Below are 19,412 nucleotides of genomic sequence, written 5' to 3' on the forward strand. Positions count from 1 at the left end.
CTGTTAAAAATTTTAAAGCTGGGGTTTCAAAAAGTCATCTACAAAATTTTTCCCCAATGGGAATGATCTGACACGAGAGTAAACCCAACTCAATGATACCAGAAAATATCCAAAGGAATATTTAGGTTTTCTAAGCACTCAGGGTTATCTGAGGCACAAGGCAACAAACACAGGTGAATTAAAGGAAGGCTAGAGGCTGTTTTGTTGACGTGCTCAGGCAGGAGGGCACAGAGGGAAATGGAAACTAAATAAGGTGTGAAGTAGAAATCAGGGGCTTTACGGTACCCTTTTGTCATCCCAGGCAGGTAATTAGGAGTTGACTGGACAATAAGCAAGAATATTGTGAATACTGACCTCTCTTCCTAGCAAATAGACATGAATTTATCCTTGGCCCACAATTACTGGGGTAAACGGAAGAAGACCTTTTACATCTTTCTGAATAAATGGGCAAAGTCTAAGAGCATTGAAAAAATGTAAATGTAACCTTGTAAAACCTACTAGATCTACCGTGTTCCTCTTGTTAGTTTCTCCTAAGGAACTCGTGCAGAATGTCTCCCATCGCTCCCTGACTTCATCGGGAAGATCTTCAGAGTGAAAAAAGGAAAAAAAGCATTATCACCACAGTGACCTCCACATAGACACATAAAGTAAACAGGTAATCCAAGAGTGGGCCTACTCACCTGGTTCATGAATGGTGAACAAGCCCTATCAGCTGAGTGAATGGGTGACAGCCAGGCCAGTGCTCTTAGAGGAATGGAGTTAATCAAAATTCCCATAGCCTAATCTCATAAACTTTCAGAAAACAGAATCCCCTGACCAACAGTGCAGGCTTGATTAGGCCAAGAGCCCTAAGCAGCTCTGTGAACTTAACAAGTTTCTAAAAATGTTTTGGTAGAAATTTAACCTGGAAAGTATGTTTCCAACAAGCTCTTTTGAGAAAGGTAGTAGGTCTTTAAAGAGGGAGGGAGCATATCTCTCATAGTCGAGCAAGTTCAGAAATACTACAAATGACAGCTCCCAACACTTTTTTGAGATGGTGTGATTGGCATCTAGCCAGAACCCAAACTGGCCTCTCAAATTGCTCTAAGATAATGTTTCGTAAATGCTTATGTCATGGACCAACATATCGATACATACGCAATACAGAAATTATATCTTCTAGAGAAATTTTAAAGAAAAGGATACACAATTACTTTTCTGAGAAAATGAAACCATGGCTGCAATTTTGGAGGCCTTACTAGACTAAAGTTGTCATTTGACAATTCTGGTTTAAACCTCATGCATCTGTGCAAACTCAGGTGCACACATGTACTACCTGGGAAAGTAACTTCCAATAGGTAGGTAAAGACTGATCTCAAAAACTTAATCACATTACGTAGCCATTTCTCCTTGGTCAGGAACATAAAGATAAAACAGTGACAAGAAATGGCTTAAGGAAAAGGCTTATACCTCTTATACCTCTCTCAAGAAGCAAAATTAGAGGTGGGCAAGCCCCATCTGTTCTGTTACTGGGTGACAACTACGCTTTTAGTGCATATTCAACAGGTAACAGCCTCTTGAACAAACAAACATTCTTAAGAGAAAAACAGAAGGATACACTGGGAAGATACATTTAGCAAGTTAACACCAACTGAATTCTGTACCACAGAGATGAAAGATTTTTCACATTTAGAGCAAGGCTCAGGACTAGTAATACCGCCAGTACAAAAACCCAGAGTACACACAGCTCCTAGTGCTCTCATTTTGGAAGAGATGGACTCATGGTCCAGGTGCCAGCGTAAAAGGCATCCACACAGTTTCTTCCAAACAACCTTGGGCTGATTAAATTGAAATGCTAGTAAAGAAAGAGTCCTTATAAGCCAATACCTATCATTTTAGTGATAGATACCCCAAAAATGCTGATAAGTGCCTTAATATGCAGTTAAGGGAACTTAATTATAGGCTATATACAGGCCTTCAAAAGAAAAAAAGAGTAATTATAGCTCAAGTGGCTCAACTGCTAGCATATGAGTACTTAAAACTCAAAATACAAAAAAGAACATTTCACTGAGCAATGCTCTTTAAGAATGACAGTGGAGACTAGCATGCTGAACTCAGCCAAGTCTGCCAATGCTTTAAAAGGACTGTAGAAATATGAACAGAGATACAGCCAAGAACTACACTGCTCAAACACATTCTCAAGAACCTCATTCAAACAGATAATTTGCAAAATATAAACTCCACAAAGTTATTTAAAACACTACACACATTTCTACTTCACTCTTAAGTTTTTTCTCTGATCCAGCAAAAACGTAAACTTTTATAAACAACTTACCTTTGATAAGTTGCTGTACCAACGCACTGTTGGGGCCCTTATCAGTACTATGCACGATACAGTTAGCTATCCTTGTTAGGTGTCCCATGTAACCGTGCCGTCTTCCTCCCTCAGCCCTGGCAAGAGGTAAAGGACAAACATTCAGATTCCTGATAGGACAGAATGATGAAACAACTTGGTAAATCACCACAGATCCTTAAGCAATCAGTCTAAAAACTGAGGGCACTGAAGCAGGTAACAATGGACAGGAAACGAAGGAGAAGGGAAGGAATGGAGGGTGCCAGAGTATTACCAGGCAGCATGGGAGGGAGGGGTCTGAAATCATCTACTCTAAGATTACATGGTAATCTCACACAAGAGGACAGTTTATTCAAATAACAAAAACAATCATTAATTGTCAATAACATATTATCTTACAAAAGGCCAAACATTCATTAATGTCTAATGTTACTGTGACTTTGTGTCTTTTTTCATAAAACTGTTTTTCAAACTTAATCAGATTGTAAGGAACTGAGGTGAGAATTCTGGTTTCCTTTCTTAAAAGACATTAAATTTTAGTTATATACATTTTAACAGAAATAATGATCTACCAATGGCATTTCTCAAGTTAAGATATTGGCTGACTTAAGAACTAGGCCATGATAGGAAACGTAGTCAACTGGCACTTGCCTATACACCACTTTAAAAAAAAAATATAGACAGGGTCTCTCTTTGTCACCCAGGCTGGTGTATGGAGATGCAATCATAAGTCAGTGTAAAACTCAATTCCTGGGCTCAAGCGATCCTCCCGCCTCAGACTCCCGAGTAGCTAGGACTACAGGCACATACCGCCAGGCCCAACTAATTTTTAAAATTATTTTTTGTAGAGACAGGGTCTCACTATGCTGCCCAGGCTGGTCTCGAAATCCTGGCCTCAAGTGATCCTCCCACCTCGGCCTTTCAGCCCGCTGGGATTACAGATGTGAACCATCATGCCCGGCCTGCCCATTTATCACAGGCAGAAAAACTTAGTCCTCATCATTTTCCCCATTTAAGGTCTAATCTTCCCAACCATGATCAATCTTTACATTTAAACGAACTTTTAATACCAATGTGATTTCTCTGACTATTTTACAAAGTGCCAATACTTTAACTTCTATAAAAGATTTTTGACTACAGATAGCAGGGAACAAATTAAAGAGATTTCTGCTTAGAGGAAGCAAAAAATGTTGCAGGAGCCACTAAAAAATAACCATACTCTGACTGAAGGCTTGCCCAGGAAATAAAATCTCTGCTAGATAATCTCAGAGGGCCTGGGAATACCTAAGGGTCAGAAGGCATAGAGTTGATCTCAGCTGAGTTTCTAAGAGCCTCTTTTAGTTCCACAATAAGATCTAGAGAGCCAAGTATTCATATTGCAACTTCTTAGTTACTTTCCTGTGCTCCCGGAAGCTGGCAGGTGAAAACAAAAGCCCACCTCAAAGCTGGCCCAGGCTTCCAATGTGCTTTAGGCTGCTGGTGCAAGGAAACATTAGGAAAGTTCCTTCAAGACCCCTCTAGATGTGGGGAATGTTATTCCCCAGGCCTTCAGCAGATGGGCCTCACAGGGGCAGTAGAGTGCAAAGGACCCCTCAGCCCTGGCCAGACAAGGAGTTGGAGAAAGGACAGGAGGTCAGGGAGGGCTACAAGGTCAGACACATAACCAGAGGTGTCAAGTGGGCCACACACAGCACCCCAAAGGCGCTTCATTTGGAAGAATGCACCCGAGGTCTACCAATACTAGCCCCTTCTTACACAAACTAAATGCCAATTTCCCACACACAGTCAAATCAAAACTCTAGCGGTGCTTAATAAACAATTTAAAAAAAATTAAACCTCACAAAGTAAAGCTAACACCTCCCCATGAGTCACCTAGCTCTCTTGGGGACCACAAAGGAATCTGAATAGAGCCACATACCAAGAAAACTCCTGGGAAAGGATCAACCATAAAGGGCCATGAGACAACTTTTTGGGGTGATGGAAATGTTTTGATTGTGGTGGTGATTATGTAACTTCATGCATCAGTCTGGATTCCCAGGACTATACTCCTAAAATGAATGAGTTTTGCCATATGAGAACTATATCTCAACAAACCTGACTTAAAAACAAATGTAGGAATGCCTTGAGAGTGTTTTCCAAACACACCCTATACACTGCCTGCTTCAGAATCTAGGAGTGTCATAAAAAATTCCAGGGCACCAGAGAGGAATGTTTGTTATAGACAACATCACTATGAAAAAGTCCTACGTGACAAACCTACTTACATGTATCAACTAATAACTTCATATAACCTTGCCAATCAGCTAACAAAAATTTTTTAAAAATATTAAGCAATTTTTTCCCTCTAGTTCTATGCATGAAGTGACTCTTATTCTCAATGAAAACATGCACCTGTTCTGTTCTGCGTGGAAGGTGAGCAGGACAAATATGCTGAGTTAAATCATCATGAAGGATGACTGAAGTTTAACTCTTTTCATTCCACTCTGCAGTATTCTCAGAAAAACAGCCATTCAACAAAGACAGGGAAATTGCAAAGGGAGCACAGAGATGGGGAGTACTTCCAACTCCCTGGTTTCCCCACAAGAGAGGTAGAAAGACAGGGGGATCTAAAAGTAAATTATTAGAAAAATATCTGCTATAATGAAATGACCTGGAAGTCCTAGGAGAACTGTTTAAATTGTGAAGTGGTTGGTACCATGTAATTATTTTCATTTTTTCCTGTCTAGGACAACGGGGGATATTTTCTTCAAATTACAAATCAAACTGAATTCCTTCCAAAATGAAATTTACTTACTGTTTCTTCTCATTCATTTCCCAGGCTTCAAGTATTCGTTCTATTAATTGACATTTTTGGAAAAGCTGAATAAAGAAGAATAATCTAGTTAACATTTATATAAATGTCAAAGCATCAAAATTTTAAAGTGCCCTAGAACTCTAGGTCAAACAGAATAGTGCTATGCATATAACCCAGTAAGCTAAATGTAGTTATGAAGTACTGGTTAACACATCAACTACCGTGAGTTGTATTTAACTCACACTAGTTTTGAGGCTGGGGCCTCATGAGGCGTATGTAACCCACATGTCTCTTCACCTTGGGAGCTACAAGAACCATTTTTGAAGTTGTATAAGACTCATACACAGAAAACAATGAAAAATAACAAATTTTTCATTGAATTAGTAGGATCGTTTTGTTTTCGAAGCTTTTATTCTGTTTTTGTAATAAAACACCATGGCCCTAAGGAAACATTTTTTTTTTCTAGTGTGGCAGTCAATGTATTACAATGCCATGTGGTAACACATTTACTCAGACCCTTCGAGCACTACAGGGATTCAAATCAGGAAAAGAAAAATGAGAGCAAATAAGCTTACATGTTTTAGTAACAAATTGTCACTAGTGGAGTCTTGATCAGTAATTGTGGCATTTTCTGTGTTTTCAAAAGGACTTGCAAGAATCAGTGCAATACAAATTTCCACTTGTGTATGCAAAAAGTTATTCCATGTATATTTGAAGAACATGTCCTACAAAAAAGAAAATGTTTTCTTTTATTCAGTGTTAAGCCTCGACGTTTAAACCTCTACTTTAATACATTTGCAGATTAGTGATTTAATAATTGAAAATAAAAAGGATGTGCTCTCAGTCCAAAAACAGTGTATATATAGGGTTCCTATCTGTGGGTTTCAGGGATCCAGTGGGGATCTTGGAAGGTATCCCCTGCAAGTGAGGGGAGACTACTGTAATCTTAAAGAAGGTTTAAAACACCACTTCATAGCCTAAATGATATCTGCTCATTCAACATGCCAGAATTTGCATGAAATCTAATACAACAACAATAAACATACGAAGACAATAGTTAAGTTTCTCAAACTGTTTGTTTTCAAAGCAACTAACACAAATATTAAGTTTAGTAGATTTTCAAGTTTTCAGAGAAATTTATAAGAATTCATTTTGATCCAATGAATACCAATGGCTTTTGTGCAGAGCAATCTGCTAGGTGTAGTATGGGAGACAGAGGAAGACAAAAATACGGTCCTCAATCCTGAAGTGCTCACAACAAAGAATCAGTACTCTGGCATTCAAAAACTCCTAGAACTATCAGCAAAAACAGATGAGGTACAGGAGGTGGTGATATGAATCTCTTGGAAGCACAAGGTTTTCCAAATTACTTGAAAAGGTAACAGCATTACAAAAAGGAAAGACAACTTATAAAAGCACAAAATGCATAAAGTATGTATTCAGGATATGTTAAGTCTGGTTATCTAATCTCAAAACAAAAAAGTAATGATTAATGACCCCTGCAGTAGTCTTTTATCAAATTTATCACTACTCAAAAGTAGCTGTATAGAGGCCAGTGCAGTGGCTCACACCTGTGACCCCAGGCAGGAGGATCACTTGAGCCTAGAAGTTCAAGACCAGCATGGGGAACGTAGCAAGACCTAATCTCTACAAAAAATTTAAAAATTAGGCAAGTGGGGTGGCATGCACCTGTAACCCTAGCTACTGGAGAGGCTGAGGCAAGAGGATCACCTAATCCCTGGAATTCGAAGTTGTAGTGAGCTATGATGGCACCAATGCACTCCAGCCTGGGTGACAGATTAATAGAATTAAACAGTAAATAAAATTATTAACAATAGAATAAATTGACAATAGTTGTATACTTTTATTAATAAAATGAAAGACTAGTGACCAATAACTTCACGGAGAACTACACAGGCAGGAATAGAAGGTTATATTCCCGGAGTTCTATATACTAGCCAGAGGGTAGGGCAAAAACTATGTTCCCACAGGACAATGACTATGCTACCAAAGAAACTATAATCCTTTAAATTTTCTTTTCTTTTTCCAAATTGTTCCTGTTTTCTATGCTCTATACTGATACGTCATTTAACCCAAAGCTGAAACATAACTAAAAATATTTCAATGATGCTAGGAAGCACAATGGCATGGTTGATAAAGCATGTATGGGTTTGAAATGGGGTGAATTCAAATCTCAGCTAGCCATGGACGTATCCCCTCTCTGGGCATGATCTGAAAAACAAGATACTCTCTCTCCCACAGGAATTTTATATACAGGATCACACAAGCAGTGTATATAAGATAAATGTTAAAATGCTCATCATGTAGTGAGCTAATGCCTCCCTTGAAACACCCCCAACTCTCCCCCAAATGAGTGATGTGACCAGATGTCTTGTGAAGCCTGCTAAGTGTTAACCCTCATGCCTTCTGTGTGTGGGTGGGGCAAGATGGACAGAGCCAGCACGGTCTCCACAGTGGGGCTGGTGGATTCCAAGCACAAACCATGGAGCTGGGAAAGTCAGGGGCTAGGGAACCCCAGATAATTCCTGGGGCTTTTCCTTCTTCCTTCCATTGATAAGCAGAATAACGGCAGTCTCGAAAGGAATTTAGGTTCAAATCAATAGACCATACAGCCTCAGATACATCCCAGTGGAATGAAGATAAAGGGTTGGTCCTTTGCTAATTCTGAATAGAAAACAATGCTGTACCCAGCAGTCAATGTCCTATGAGACTGAGCTTGAGGAAAAGACATATGTCTCTTAATCATCTTTGAAATCCTATATTACAGTTCTTTACACACAGCAACAATAAATGGCTACCAAACAATTATAAGCATTCAACATGTATGATAAACTCAAGGCAAAAACTATATTAAACACCATTTGTGCTCAGACCAAGAAAAGTCATTGACACATATTATAAAATTGTATGGTTGTAACTTGAGTTAAATATCCATGAATATCAAAGGAAAATTAAAATGTCTGAGAAGGGAATCTTACCAATATGACTCCAATGCTATTCAGCTCCATGAGGTCCCCATTTATACTGCTGGTATTGGTTTGAAGCAGGCTGGATATCAACCTAATCACATTTAACCGGGTATTCCCCACAGGAGGGTCCAGCACACCCCATGTAGTCTTCATGACACTTTTCTGAAGAAGGAAAGCTTTCCAATTAAATCCAGTTAAACAAACAAACAAGCAAAACATATATGTACTAAGACATAACACTAGATTAAATAATTGCAAATAATTTGGCCTGAATTCTACATCTGAAAGAAAATCTAAAGTTGCTATTGATACCTTCAAGATACGATAAAATAACCAAGTAGGTTAAAAAGAAAAAAAAAATCAAGTAATTTTCCATAGACTACAAATATGGTTAAGAAATCAGGTGTTCCCCTGCCCTAGCATTACAAACTGTCATGGGAAGAAAGCAGAAAGCTACAAAAGACCATGGGGGGAAAGATAAGATATTTCAAAATCTGACCAGAAATCTACGAAGCTAAAACAAGTTACAAGTGATTTTGGAATACAGTCCTCAATCTTTGCCAAATCTGTCATAAGAATACCAATTCAGAAGTTGCCTCTGGATCACAACCCTGAAATGTGACCAACCTAAACCTGTTCTTGTCCATAAAAGGGAATTTCTATAGTCTGAAATAACAAAAGATAGAAGCAGAACTTCCAGAATCTTAGATGTCTGAAAGGAAAGGGTAACAAATTACAAGCTACCAGTTAGGTCACCCTTTCTGACTGTCCCCCCATCCACGGAGCACCCACACCCACCCCTGCTCTATCCTCTCAAGTCCTAAAGGAATCGTAAGGCTCACAGTAAGATAGCTCTAACTGACATTTTTAAAAAACCTTCATGGATCCACTTACACAGCAAATCATACAGTCAAATCAAGTACAAACTGAACTCCTGAGAAGCCCAAACAAGACACTGCCTTACTTTTGAAACAGGGCCAAGAAAAATCAGAAGCTGCCTACTTGTGCCCTCAGAAAGGGTGGCCGACCTAAAAACACAGGTCAGGCCCTTCCTCACACACCTTCTTTTCTCTCACATCCTTCTCCCACCTCTGAATTCCACTTGTGGTGATGTCTTCTTTTCTCCTAAATCATGTTTTCTTTCCTTACTATTCACTTCTTCCTAGCACTGGTATGAAGGATGCCACTGACTGTAATTGTACAACTACAACAGAGGCATTTTCCATGAGAGTGAGCACAAACATCGTGCTCCACACACATCCAACACAGGCTGAAGGCAGATAAAAAGATGTGGCTGGAATGGAACCTGCAGGATGACAAAGCTCTGAGTGCAGAGGTAGAACCACTGCTTGCTCACTGATACCATCAGGCATCTGAAAAGATGATCTGGAAGCTGAAACAGACTTCATTGGTTACAGATATAAATTATTTTGGACTCCCTCTCTCCCCCAAATGATTAAATAAACAGAAAACATATAATTTAGAAACAAGAAACTAGTATTCTAAATTCCCCCAAACTCACACAGTAGATAGCCAGAGATACATACTATAGAGGATATTGGATCCAATGACACAGGGCAGAAGAAAAAAGGAAAGTGAAAAGAACTGGTGGTGGGACTCGAACTGTCACAGAACTTAATCTTTCACCCTAGATTCCAAAAGCCAGTGCCTTTTAACCTAATTTAAACCTGCACTGATCCAAGGGATATGGGGTGAAACAGAACACCATTTGTAGATTGCTGACAAGGCTCTTTTGTAGGTTTACAATGAGTAAATGGTCATTTTCAAATTAGCACGTGGATGCTCTGTACTGAAATGCTAACACACCAAGTTGTATTCTTTCCATGTTGTATACTACAATTCCAACCTACTATTTCTTAAATAAGGTCATCTGTCCAGCAGACTATTATACTGCTTCAACTCTGAATAAGAAAACACAATCTCAAAGATCAGCTTTTGAAAGATTAACTATACCCCAAAGATGTGAAAAAAAACAGCCCATGAGAAGAAAATAGCTTATTTTATTAGCATGTAAGTACCCAAGAATTTATAGGAGAATGAAAAGCTGAGTTTCTTAAGCAGATAAATACTTTAATAAATTTAATTCTACACCATTCTCTGCTCAAAAGCAGTACAAACAAATGGCAGTGTGCCTTTTAAATATTTTGTACATGTAGATCACAGCCAGTTCTGTTACTCCCTAGGTTCATGTACTTTCGAATGACTGTTTACATCAAATTAGTGGCTGGCCAGCCATGCTCAAGATAGCTCCCCTACCTTGGGTGGCTCAAGCAGTAGTTCATGAAAAGACCCAAGTCTTCCTCTGATGGCTTCTAGAACACTCTTGTTGACTGAACAAGCTGAATGACTCATTCCTGGTGGGCAGATTTCTATATGGCCTTCAAATCTTGAAACAAAGCAAGGTAATTTTAGTTATTATAATTTCAGAACAAATCATTCACGATAGCAACCACGTACGTCCATACTTAATGATTATATAACTATATAATGATTACATCAACACTTCCAGCTGCAAAGAGAAGGTATAATAAGACAGAAGTGGGTGCAATAAAACCTCCACGGGGATTAGCCACTATGACCTGAAAGCCAAAGGGTTACAGGGTCAGGTAAAAAAAAAAAATCACATGTGGGCTGGGTGCAGTGGCTCATGCCTGTAATCCTAATACTTTGAGAGGCCAAGGTGGGAGGATTACTTGAGGCCAGGAGTTCAAGACCAGCCTGGGCAACACAGCAAGATTCTAGCTTTAAAAAAAAAAAAAACAAAAAAACCCCCAAAACTATATGGGATTCACTCTCATTCTATGCCTCCTAACTTCTTATGATTATTATATCAATAGCAGGTCTCTAATTGACCAGAAAAATCTGGAAAGAAAAAGGAGATCCAATCTCTGAATTATAGGGCACATCATACTGCCTGCCAGTTGGGATGTTATTAATAAATAGGCCTGCACTTGTTCCATACAGTTTTTCTTGGGTGATCAACATTGTTTTCTACTTAAAAGGTTTAAATTATTCTTTTACATAAAGGTCAATCTATACTAATTATAACCTACTCCTTATAGAGAAACATTTACAGGTAGAACAAGATTCCCAAATCCCAACTGGTGCTAGAGACTACAACAGCACAATGATTCTCAAAGTGGGGGCAGGACAGAGTCCAGGAGGAGAAGAAGAACATTTTAGGGAGGAGGGCTAAAAGTGTAGATGTAAAGTTCAAATTAAAAAATACACTTGAAACTGGTGTGTCGACTCCACAGCAACGAAAAGTAGTAGTTAATAATGTAGCTGCTGGAGTGAGTCTGCCTGAGCCCAAATCCAGGTTCTTCCATTACCAGTTATTTGTTCTAATGTGGAAAGGCGCCGGGGGTGGGGGGTGGGGTCCCACTCCAGAACATCTCTCCCAGGACAGCTGTGAGGACCACACTAATGTGTAAAGGCTGAGAACACTGCCTACCACACAGTGAACACCTAGGGATTGATTATTATTATGACTATTGCTTGAAAATATTCTACATGTGTAAGTGACTACTAACTCTGAAAGCTGCATGTAATAGCATTGAAAAACCCAATTACTGGAAAGAGGGAAAAGACCTGCTTTGATTATAGTGCTTTTTTAACATACAGGGGTTTTTTTTTGTTTTTTTGAGACAGAGTCTCGCTTTGTTGCCCGGAAGATCTTGGCCATCTTTTCATGTATTTGATACATACACACACACCTTTTTTCCTTTAACTGCTCAAATCTTTTGACATTGAAATTGGGCTGTTTTCTTGTTATTAAGTTTTGAGTATTCTTTATATATCTGGATGTAAGTCCTTTTTCACACATATAATTTATAAAAATTTTCTGGCAGTCTGTGGCTTTCTTTTAATTTTCTTAAGAGTCTTTTAAAGAGCAGAATTTTACAATTTTAATGTAGTCTGAGTTGTCAACTTCTCTTTCATGAATTGCATTTTGGAGATGTATCTAAAAAACCTCTGCCTTACCTAGAGCCAAAGATTTTCTCCTGTTTCTTCTAGAACTGTTAATAGTTTTGGGATTTACATTAGTTCTATGATCCATATTAATTTTTACACAATCTACAAGGTATGTCAAGGGCCAATATTTTTGCATATGAATGTCTAACAGTTCCAGGACCATTTATTGAAAATGCTATCCATTCTCCACTGAATGGCCTGCATACCTATGTCAAAAATCATTTGACTGTATGTGTGTGGGTCTACTTCTGGACTCTGTTCTGTTCCAGTGATATATATGTCTATTCCTATTCTTTCATCACACTGTTCTGATTACTATAGCTTTGTACTAAGTCTTGAAATTAAAGTGTGAATCCTCCCGTTTTGTTTTCTCTTGCAAAATTGTTTTGGCTATGGTACTTGCTTTGATTTTCCATAAAATTTTAGAATTAGCTTGATTTCTAGAAAAAACCCTGCTTAGATTTTGATTGGAACTGCATTCAATCTATACATCAGTTTGGGGAGAAGTGATATCTTAGCAATATTGAGTTTTCTAATCCATGAATATAGTATTTGTCTCCATTTACTTATGTCATCTTCAATTTCATCAATATTTTATAGTTTTTGGTATTAAATTTTGGACACATTTTGTTAGATTTATATCTGTTTCATCTTCTTTGTGTAATAAAAAATACTTCATTGAAATTTCAAATTCCAATGTTCATTTCTAACTACATAGAAATGAAATTAATTTTTGAATACTGACTTTGTATCCTGCAATCTTGCTAAATTTACTTATTAGTTCTAAGAGTTTTTAACATATTTTTCAGTATGTTCTACAAAAACAATCCCGACATCTGTGAAACAAGCACAGTTTTATATCATCCTTTCAAATCTGGATGTCTCTTATTAGGTCATTAAATGTGAAATGTCCGACTTCAAATCAGAAGTGTAGTTCATTATATCTCAAATAAGAAGTAGTACAATTAATGAAACTATGTGCCTAAACTATCAACAGTCCTGCCATCTTAATGGTAGCTTGTTTACGCCAGCAGCAAAGTGAGTGGAGATGAAATTATGAAAGGTGTTTTGCACAGCTTGATGAGAAGTGAATATTTTTCTTTGCAAGAAGTGGTCCAAAGCCTGAAAGAAATGGTAGTCAGCTGGTGCAAGGTCTGGTAAATACAGTGGATGACAGAGAGTTACCAAGTCCTGCTGCTGTAGTTTGAGCAGCGTTTACGCAACATGTGGTTGAGCCTTGTCTTGCAAGAGGATTGGCCTATCTCTATTGATCAAACTTGGCTACTTAATCACAAGTACTCTCATAATTTTGTCCAACTGGTTGCAGTAGACATCCGCTGTAATCGACTGACCAGGTTTCATGAAGCTGTAGTGGATAATATCAGCACTGGAACACCAGACACATTAGCTTTACCTGATGAATATTCAGTTTTGGACTGTGTTTTGGCACTTCATCTTTATCCAACCATTGTGCCGAATGCTTGAGCTTGTCAAAAAGAATCCATTTTTCATCACATGTAACAATACAGTGTAGAAATAGTTCTCTTTTATGTTGTGACAGCAAAGAAAGGCAAGCTTCAAGAGGATTTTTCTTCTGATGCTTGTTTAATTCATGCAGAACCCATCTACCCAGCTTCTTTACCTTGCCCATTTGTTTCGAATGGTCCAATACTGTTGGATAGTAACATAAAACTTTGTTGCTAATTCACGCGCAGGTGGAGAAGGATTCACTTCCACTACAGCTTTCAGTTCATCATTATCCACCTTGGTCTCAGACCGCCCATGTGGCTCATTTTCAAGATTAAAATCACCAGAATGGAACTTCTTAAACCATTGATGTACTGTGCATTCATTAGCCACATCCTTCCCAAACACTTCGTTGATATCTGGAGCTGTCTGCGCTGCAGTGGTTTCACAAGGGAACTCATATTCAAAAATAACACAATTTATTTTACTTATCCATGGTTTCACAAAATTTGCTCTAAAAAAAAAATTTGCAAGATAATCACAAGCCAAAATGTGTTGTTTGAAAGACTGAGGATGTATCTTCACAATAAAAATAAAACAAGAAGTGTCAAAGTGAAATATCAGAGATATCAACTATCAAACTTGGTACTTAAGGAAATTGGACATATCATACTTAATAACCTAGTAATTCTTTCCTGCCTTAGTACACTCACACAGACCTCCAGCATGAGCTTATCAAACAGGAGTGGTGATGGTGGATATCCTTGCCATGTTCCCCAGTTTTAGAGGATATCACTTCAGTCTTTGACTATTTAAGAATGACGTTAGTTACAGGTTTTTTAAAAGAGGACTTATTAGTTTCCAAGTTCCTTTCTATTAATAATTTGCTGAAAGGTTTTTACCATTAAGTAGTGTAACAGAATGATCATATGGTTTTCCTTCATTAGTCTGTTGACTTGAGGATGGCTGAAGGATGAAAGAGCCTTGCATTCCCAAGACACATCATACTTAGGGCGTGTCACAGTAACCATATAATATATTGTTAAGACTCAATTTGCTAATATTTTCTTGAGGAACTTTGCATTTAAGGTCTTATGGAATCTTGTTATATGCAGTTGGCTCTCTGTAACCACAAGTCCCACATCTGGATTCAACCAGCTGCAGATCAAAAATACTCAGAAAGGACAGGTGCAATGGCTCATGCCTGTAACCTAGCATTTTGGGAGGCCAGGGTGAAAGGATCGCTTAAGGCTGGGAGTTTGAGACCAGCCTGGGCAACATAGCAAGACATTGTCCCTATAAATTAGCCCTGTGTGGTGGTACACACCTGTAGTCCGAGCTAGGGAGTTGGAGGTTGCAGTGAGTTATGGTAGTGCCACTGCACTCCAGCCTGGGCAACAGAGAGAGAGAGACCTTGTCTCAAAAAAACAAACAAACAAACAAACAAAAAAAATCAGAAAAGGCTAAGTACAGTGGCACATGCCTATAGTTCCACTATGTGACAGGGTGAGGCAAAAGGATCACCTGAGCCCAGGAGTTCAAGGCCAGCCTTGGTAACATGGTAAGACTAGGTCTTTAAATATACACACACAAAAGCACGTGATTTTTTTCAGCAAAAAAAACCCTGCAAAATAATAATTTTAAAATACAAATTAAAAAAAAATTGTTCAGCAACTATTTACATAGCATTTACATCATATTAGCTATTATAAGTAACCTAAAGATAGGATACTGGTACCCACAAGGGCCCTGGAGATACTGGAGAACAACTGTAATTTTCAGTCCCATGACAGTTTTGTCTAGTTTAGTCTACTTCCAAAGGAATGCTGGCTTCATAAAGTGAGTTGGAAAGTGTTCCCTTTTCTATATTCCGACAGAGTCCTTAAATCTTTGGTAGAATTCACCAGTGGAGTCTATGTGGGCTAGGAGTTTTCTTTGATGAAGGTTTTAAATATAAATTCAATTTCTTCAAAAGATACACAACTGTTGATGCTGCTTATTTTTTCATGAGTGATTTCTGCCCCCCAGGACAGGGTCTCATTCTGTTGCCCGGGCTGGAGTGCCATGGCGTCAGCCTAGCTCACAGCAACCTCAAACTCCTGGGCTCAAGCGATCCTCAGCCTCCTGGATAGCTGGGACTACAAGCATGCATCATCATGCCTGGATAATTCTTTTATTTTTTGTAGAGATGGGGTCTCGCTCTTGCTCGGGCTGGTCTCAAACTCCTGGCCTCAAGCAACCCTCCCACCTCGGCCTTCTGAAGTGCTAGCTTTACAGGTGTGAGCCACCACACCCGTCCCTTCATGAGTTATCTTTAGCAATTTTTCCCTGAAGGAAGTTATCCATCTTATCTAAACTGCTGAATTCAATGCATTTTTTGGTAATATTCTATTATTCTTTTAATGTCTGTAGGAAACAGTGATATCCCCTCTTTCATTCGTATTATTTGTAATTTGTCTCTTTTTTACTTTTTTCTTAGTCAATCTGGCCAGATGCTTACCAATTTTATTGATCTTTTCAAAGAACCAGTTTTTGGTTTCATTGATTTTCTGTACTGTTTTTCTCTTCAATTCCACTGGCTTCTGTTCTTAATTTTATTATTTCGTTCCTTCTGCTTGCTTTGGATTTAATTTGTTCTTCCTTTATTAGTCTTTTAAGGTGGGAGCTTAGATCATTGACATACATTCTTTTTCTTTTCTAATACAACCATTTAATGCTATAAACATCCTTCTACCGCTTTCACTGCATTCCAAATTCTGACATGTTCTGTTCCCATTATCAATTAGCTCAAAATACTCTCCTCTCTATGACACTTAGATTATTTAGCAGTATGTTGTTTAATTTCCAAATATTTGGGGCTATTTCAAGTATCTTTTGAAATGATTTCTATCAATAGTTTAAATGTATTATGATCTAAATAATGGACACGTTACATGATTTTTATTATTTTAACTTTGTTTTTATGACTGATCTCGTATCGACTAAATGTCTGTGTCTCACCAGAATTCATATGTTGAAATCCTAACTCTCAATATAATGCTTTAGGAAGTGGGGGCTTTGGGAGGTAATCAGTCATGAGGGTAAAGCCCTCACACAGAGTTTGCTCTCTGCCACAGGAAGATACATTTACAAGGTGGTCATCTGAAAACCTGGAAAGGAGCTCCCATCAGACACCAGATCAGCCAGTACCTTGATTTTGGATTTCTCAGCCTCCAGAACTGTTAAGAAACTTGTTATAGCTGCCTGAGCTAAGACAGTAAAAGTTCCACATGCACTTGAAAATAGTGTGCATTCTGCTGTTACTAGGGGCAGTGTCCTGTGAGTGTCAATTATGTCAAGTGGATTGCTAGTGTTGTCTACGTCTTCTATATTCTTACTGATTTTTTTTGTCTAAATGTCTGTCAACTGCTATTAGAATAATTTTAGATATACACAAAAGCAAAGAGAGTTCCCATATAAGCTACACATGGTTTTCCCTGTTATTAACACTTTATTGTTAATAATAGGGGGAAAAGTAAGTTTAGGGGAAATGTAGTATTATACATTTGTCACAATTAACAAACCAACATCAATGCATAACATCCATACTTTATTTAGATTTCCTTTATGTCTTTGTTCTTGAATCCCATCCAGGATATATCATATTTAGTTGTCTTGTCTCCTTACCCTCTTCTTGGCTGTGACAGACGTTTTTTTGTTTTTAATTACCTTGACAGTTTTGAGTATTGGTCAGGTATTCTGCAGAATGTCCCTCCATTGGGACATTCTGGTGTTTTTCTCATGGTTATGGGCCTTTGAGAAGACCACACAGGTAAAGCGTGATCTTCAATACATGATATAAAAGGTATCTACTATCAACATAACTTACCACTGGCTGTTGACTTTGGTTATCTGGCTGAGGTAGTGCTTGTCACGTTTCTCTACTGTGAAGTTACACTTTTTATCTTTTTCCATACTGTAGCAGGAAGCCACTATGTGCAGCCCACACTTAAGGAGTGAGGAGTCTTTGAGGATGGATTATCTACATAACCTATTTGGAATTCTACATGGGAGATGTATCTCCTTTCCCCCATTTATTTATTCAATCATTTATTTTTATCAGTATGGACTTACAAATATGTATTTTATAATTTGGGCTTTAATACAAACACTATTTTACTATGCAAACTATTCTAGCCTTGACCACTGGGAGTTCTTTCAGTTGGCTCCTGTTGGCTCCCTTTGACAGATCATGTGATTTGGGGTTTTAATACATATTTTGAAAATTTTGAGTACTTCTTTACTTTCTGGCACTATAAGATGTTCCAGACTCATCTTGTATGTGTCCTTCCCCAGACACAGAACTAGCCAATTCTCCAATGAGCCCTGGTTTCCTTTATTGGAGAATGGTATTAGAAACCAAGATCTGGGCACTTGCTGTACTTGTTCCTAACGGCATGTCATTATTTCCAGGCCTCACCTGCTGACAAGTGTCTCTTTTGTTTTACTCTTCATGTTCAGTATGGATAATTCCTAATGTCCTATGCTGATTCTCTCCTCAACTATGTCAAAGTTCACCAATAAGCCCAGAGGCATTTCTGCTACGGTGCTTTTCACTTCTAGCATTTCCATACGATCTTCCATCTCTCTGTTAATGTTCTTCATCTGTTTGTGTATTGTCCACTTTTCCTACAAGTCTTTAACATGATTATCATATTTATATTTAAATTCTTTCACATTTTGACTCTAGTTCTATTGATTGCTTTGTCTCATGAGAGTTTTGTTGGGGTTCTTTTTGTCTTGTTTCTTGCAATTTTGGTTGATAGCTAGACATCTTGTATAAGATATCAGAGGCTGATGTAAATAGGATTTATGTAAGAATGGACATGTCTTTTTTCTAGGTCTTTAGTGTGGGGGTTTGAATCAATCTAGTCAGCAGCTGAGCTAGGTTTGGGTTTTGTTGTTACTATGATTCCCCTCAGTGTACTAATGATTTCAAATTCATCAAGTTACCTTGTACTGACAGTTAGGGCCAGTTTGCCAAGCTTTTCTCAGTATCTGCTTCACCCATAGTTTAGGTCTTCCCTTTAAGTTTGCTCCTATTCCTTTGGAGAGTCTCCTTCACCACTAGCCTTTACTCCACCAGTACACTATTGTTACTTGTCACTCAATGCTTGGAGTCCTGTTGGAGAGGGGTAGGGTAGAGGGAAATGCTCTGCTTTGTTCAACCTCAGTCATAAGCAGAAGTGTCCCTGGGTCTCAGGGATGGGGCCCTCTCTGTAATCCTGCCATTATTCCAGTAGGAGGAGATTCTCTAATGGTCTTGACCCAGAATGTGTTTCTGTCTCTACCATGGGATAGAGGGTTTTTTCCTGGTCCCTTCATCCTACTATAAATGGTCTTTATCTGTGTCTTTAGGGCTAAACGGTTTGCTACCCTTTACTCAGTGGCTTGAGTTTTGTTCAGTAGGGTCAGGAATAGAGAAGGATCCTGTGGGGGGCACTGCTCCCAAGGGCTGCTGCTCCCTTCCTCGGGTCTACACTATAATGGACGTTTCTCTGGTCTCTCACCCTGCCACTAGCACTTCTCGAGAAGAAGCGTTTTCAGGTGTGTACAAATTATCCTTGTGTCGGTAGCTCTCAGGGTTTCTTTACTCTTCCTGCCCTCTAAGGTGCTTTGGGAGTTACATAACCTACTGTTACTCTACTACATTTATTAAAAAAAATATATCTGAACCATAATTTTATCAAGATGAAGAAAGCTACTGTATATGATAATGTACCTCACCTGCCCAGTATGAGAATTGTAATATGTAATAATTTACCCCTTCTCCTTATTTCTTGAGTTTTGTTAA

The 19,412-nt window shown here is 38.4% G+C and overlaps 1 protein-coding gene across 8 annotated transcripts in view; it reads right to left on the reverse strand.

Moving 5' to 3' along the window:
- PPP6R3 (protein phosphatase 6 regulatory subunit 3) overlaps positions 1 to 19,412 on the reverse strand; it is a 143,612-nt gene that overhangs the window by 39,219 nt on the left and 84,981 nt on the right. For all 8 annotated transcript variants that reach the window (XM_045558265.1, XM_045558263.1, XM_045558262.1 and 5 more), the window contains 6 exons: positions 10,394 to 10,523; positions 8,126 to 8,278; positions 5,702 to 5,851; positions 5,127 to 5,191; positions 2,315 to 2,430; positions 499 to 584 (listed from right to left, as the gene is read on the reverse strand). In XM_045558265.1, coding sequence (XP_045414221.1) covers positions 499 to 584; positions 2,315 to 2,430; positions 5,127 to 5,191; positions 5,702 to 5,851; positions 8,126 to 8,278; positions 10,394 to 10,523 — 700 coding nt within the window. The remainder of the gene's footprint in view (positions 1 to 498; positions 585 to 2,314; positions 2,431 to 5,126; positions 5,192 to 5,701; positions 5,852 to 8,125; positions 8,279 to 10,393; positions 10,524 to 19,412) is intronic.

The sequence above is a fragment of the Lemur catta genome, chromosome 7 (genome assembly GCF_020740605.2).
Source record: "Lemur catta isolate mLemCat1 chromosome 7, mLemCat1.pri, whole genome shotgun sequence".
In the NCBI taxonomy this organism is placed as follows: domain Eukaryota; kingdom Metazoa; phylum Chordata; class Mammalia; order Primates; family Lemuridae; genus Lemur; species Lemur catta.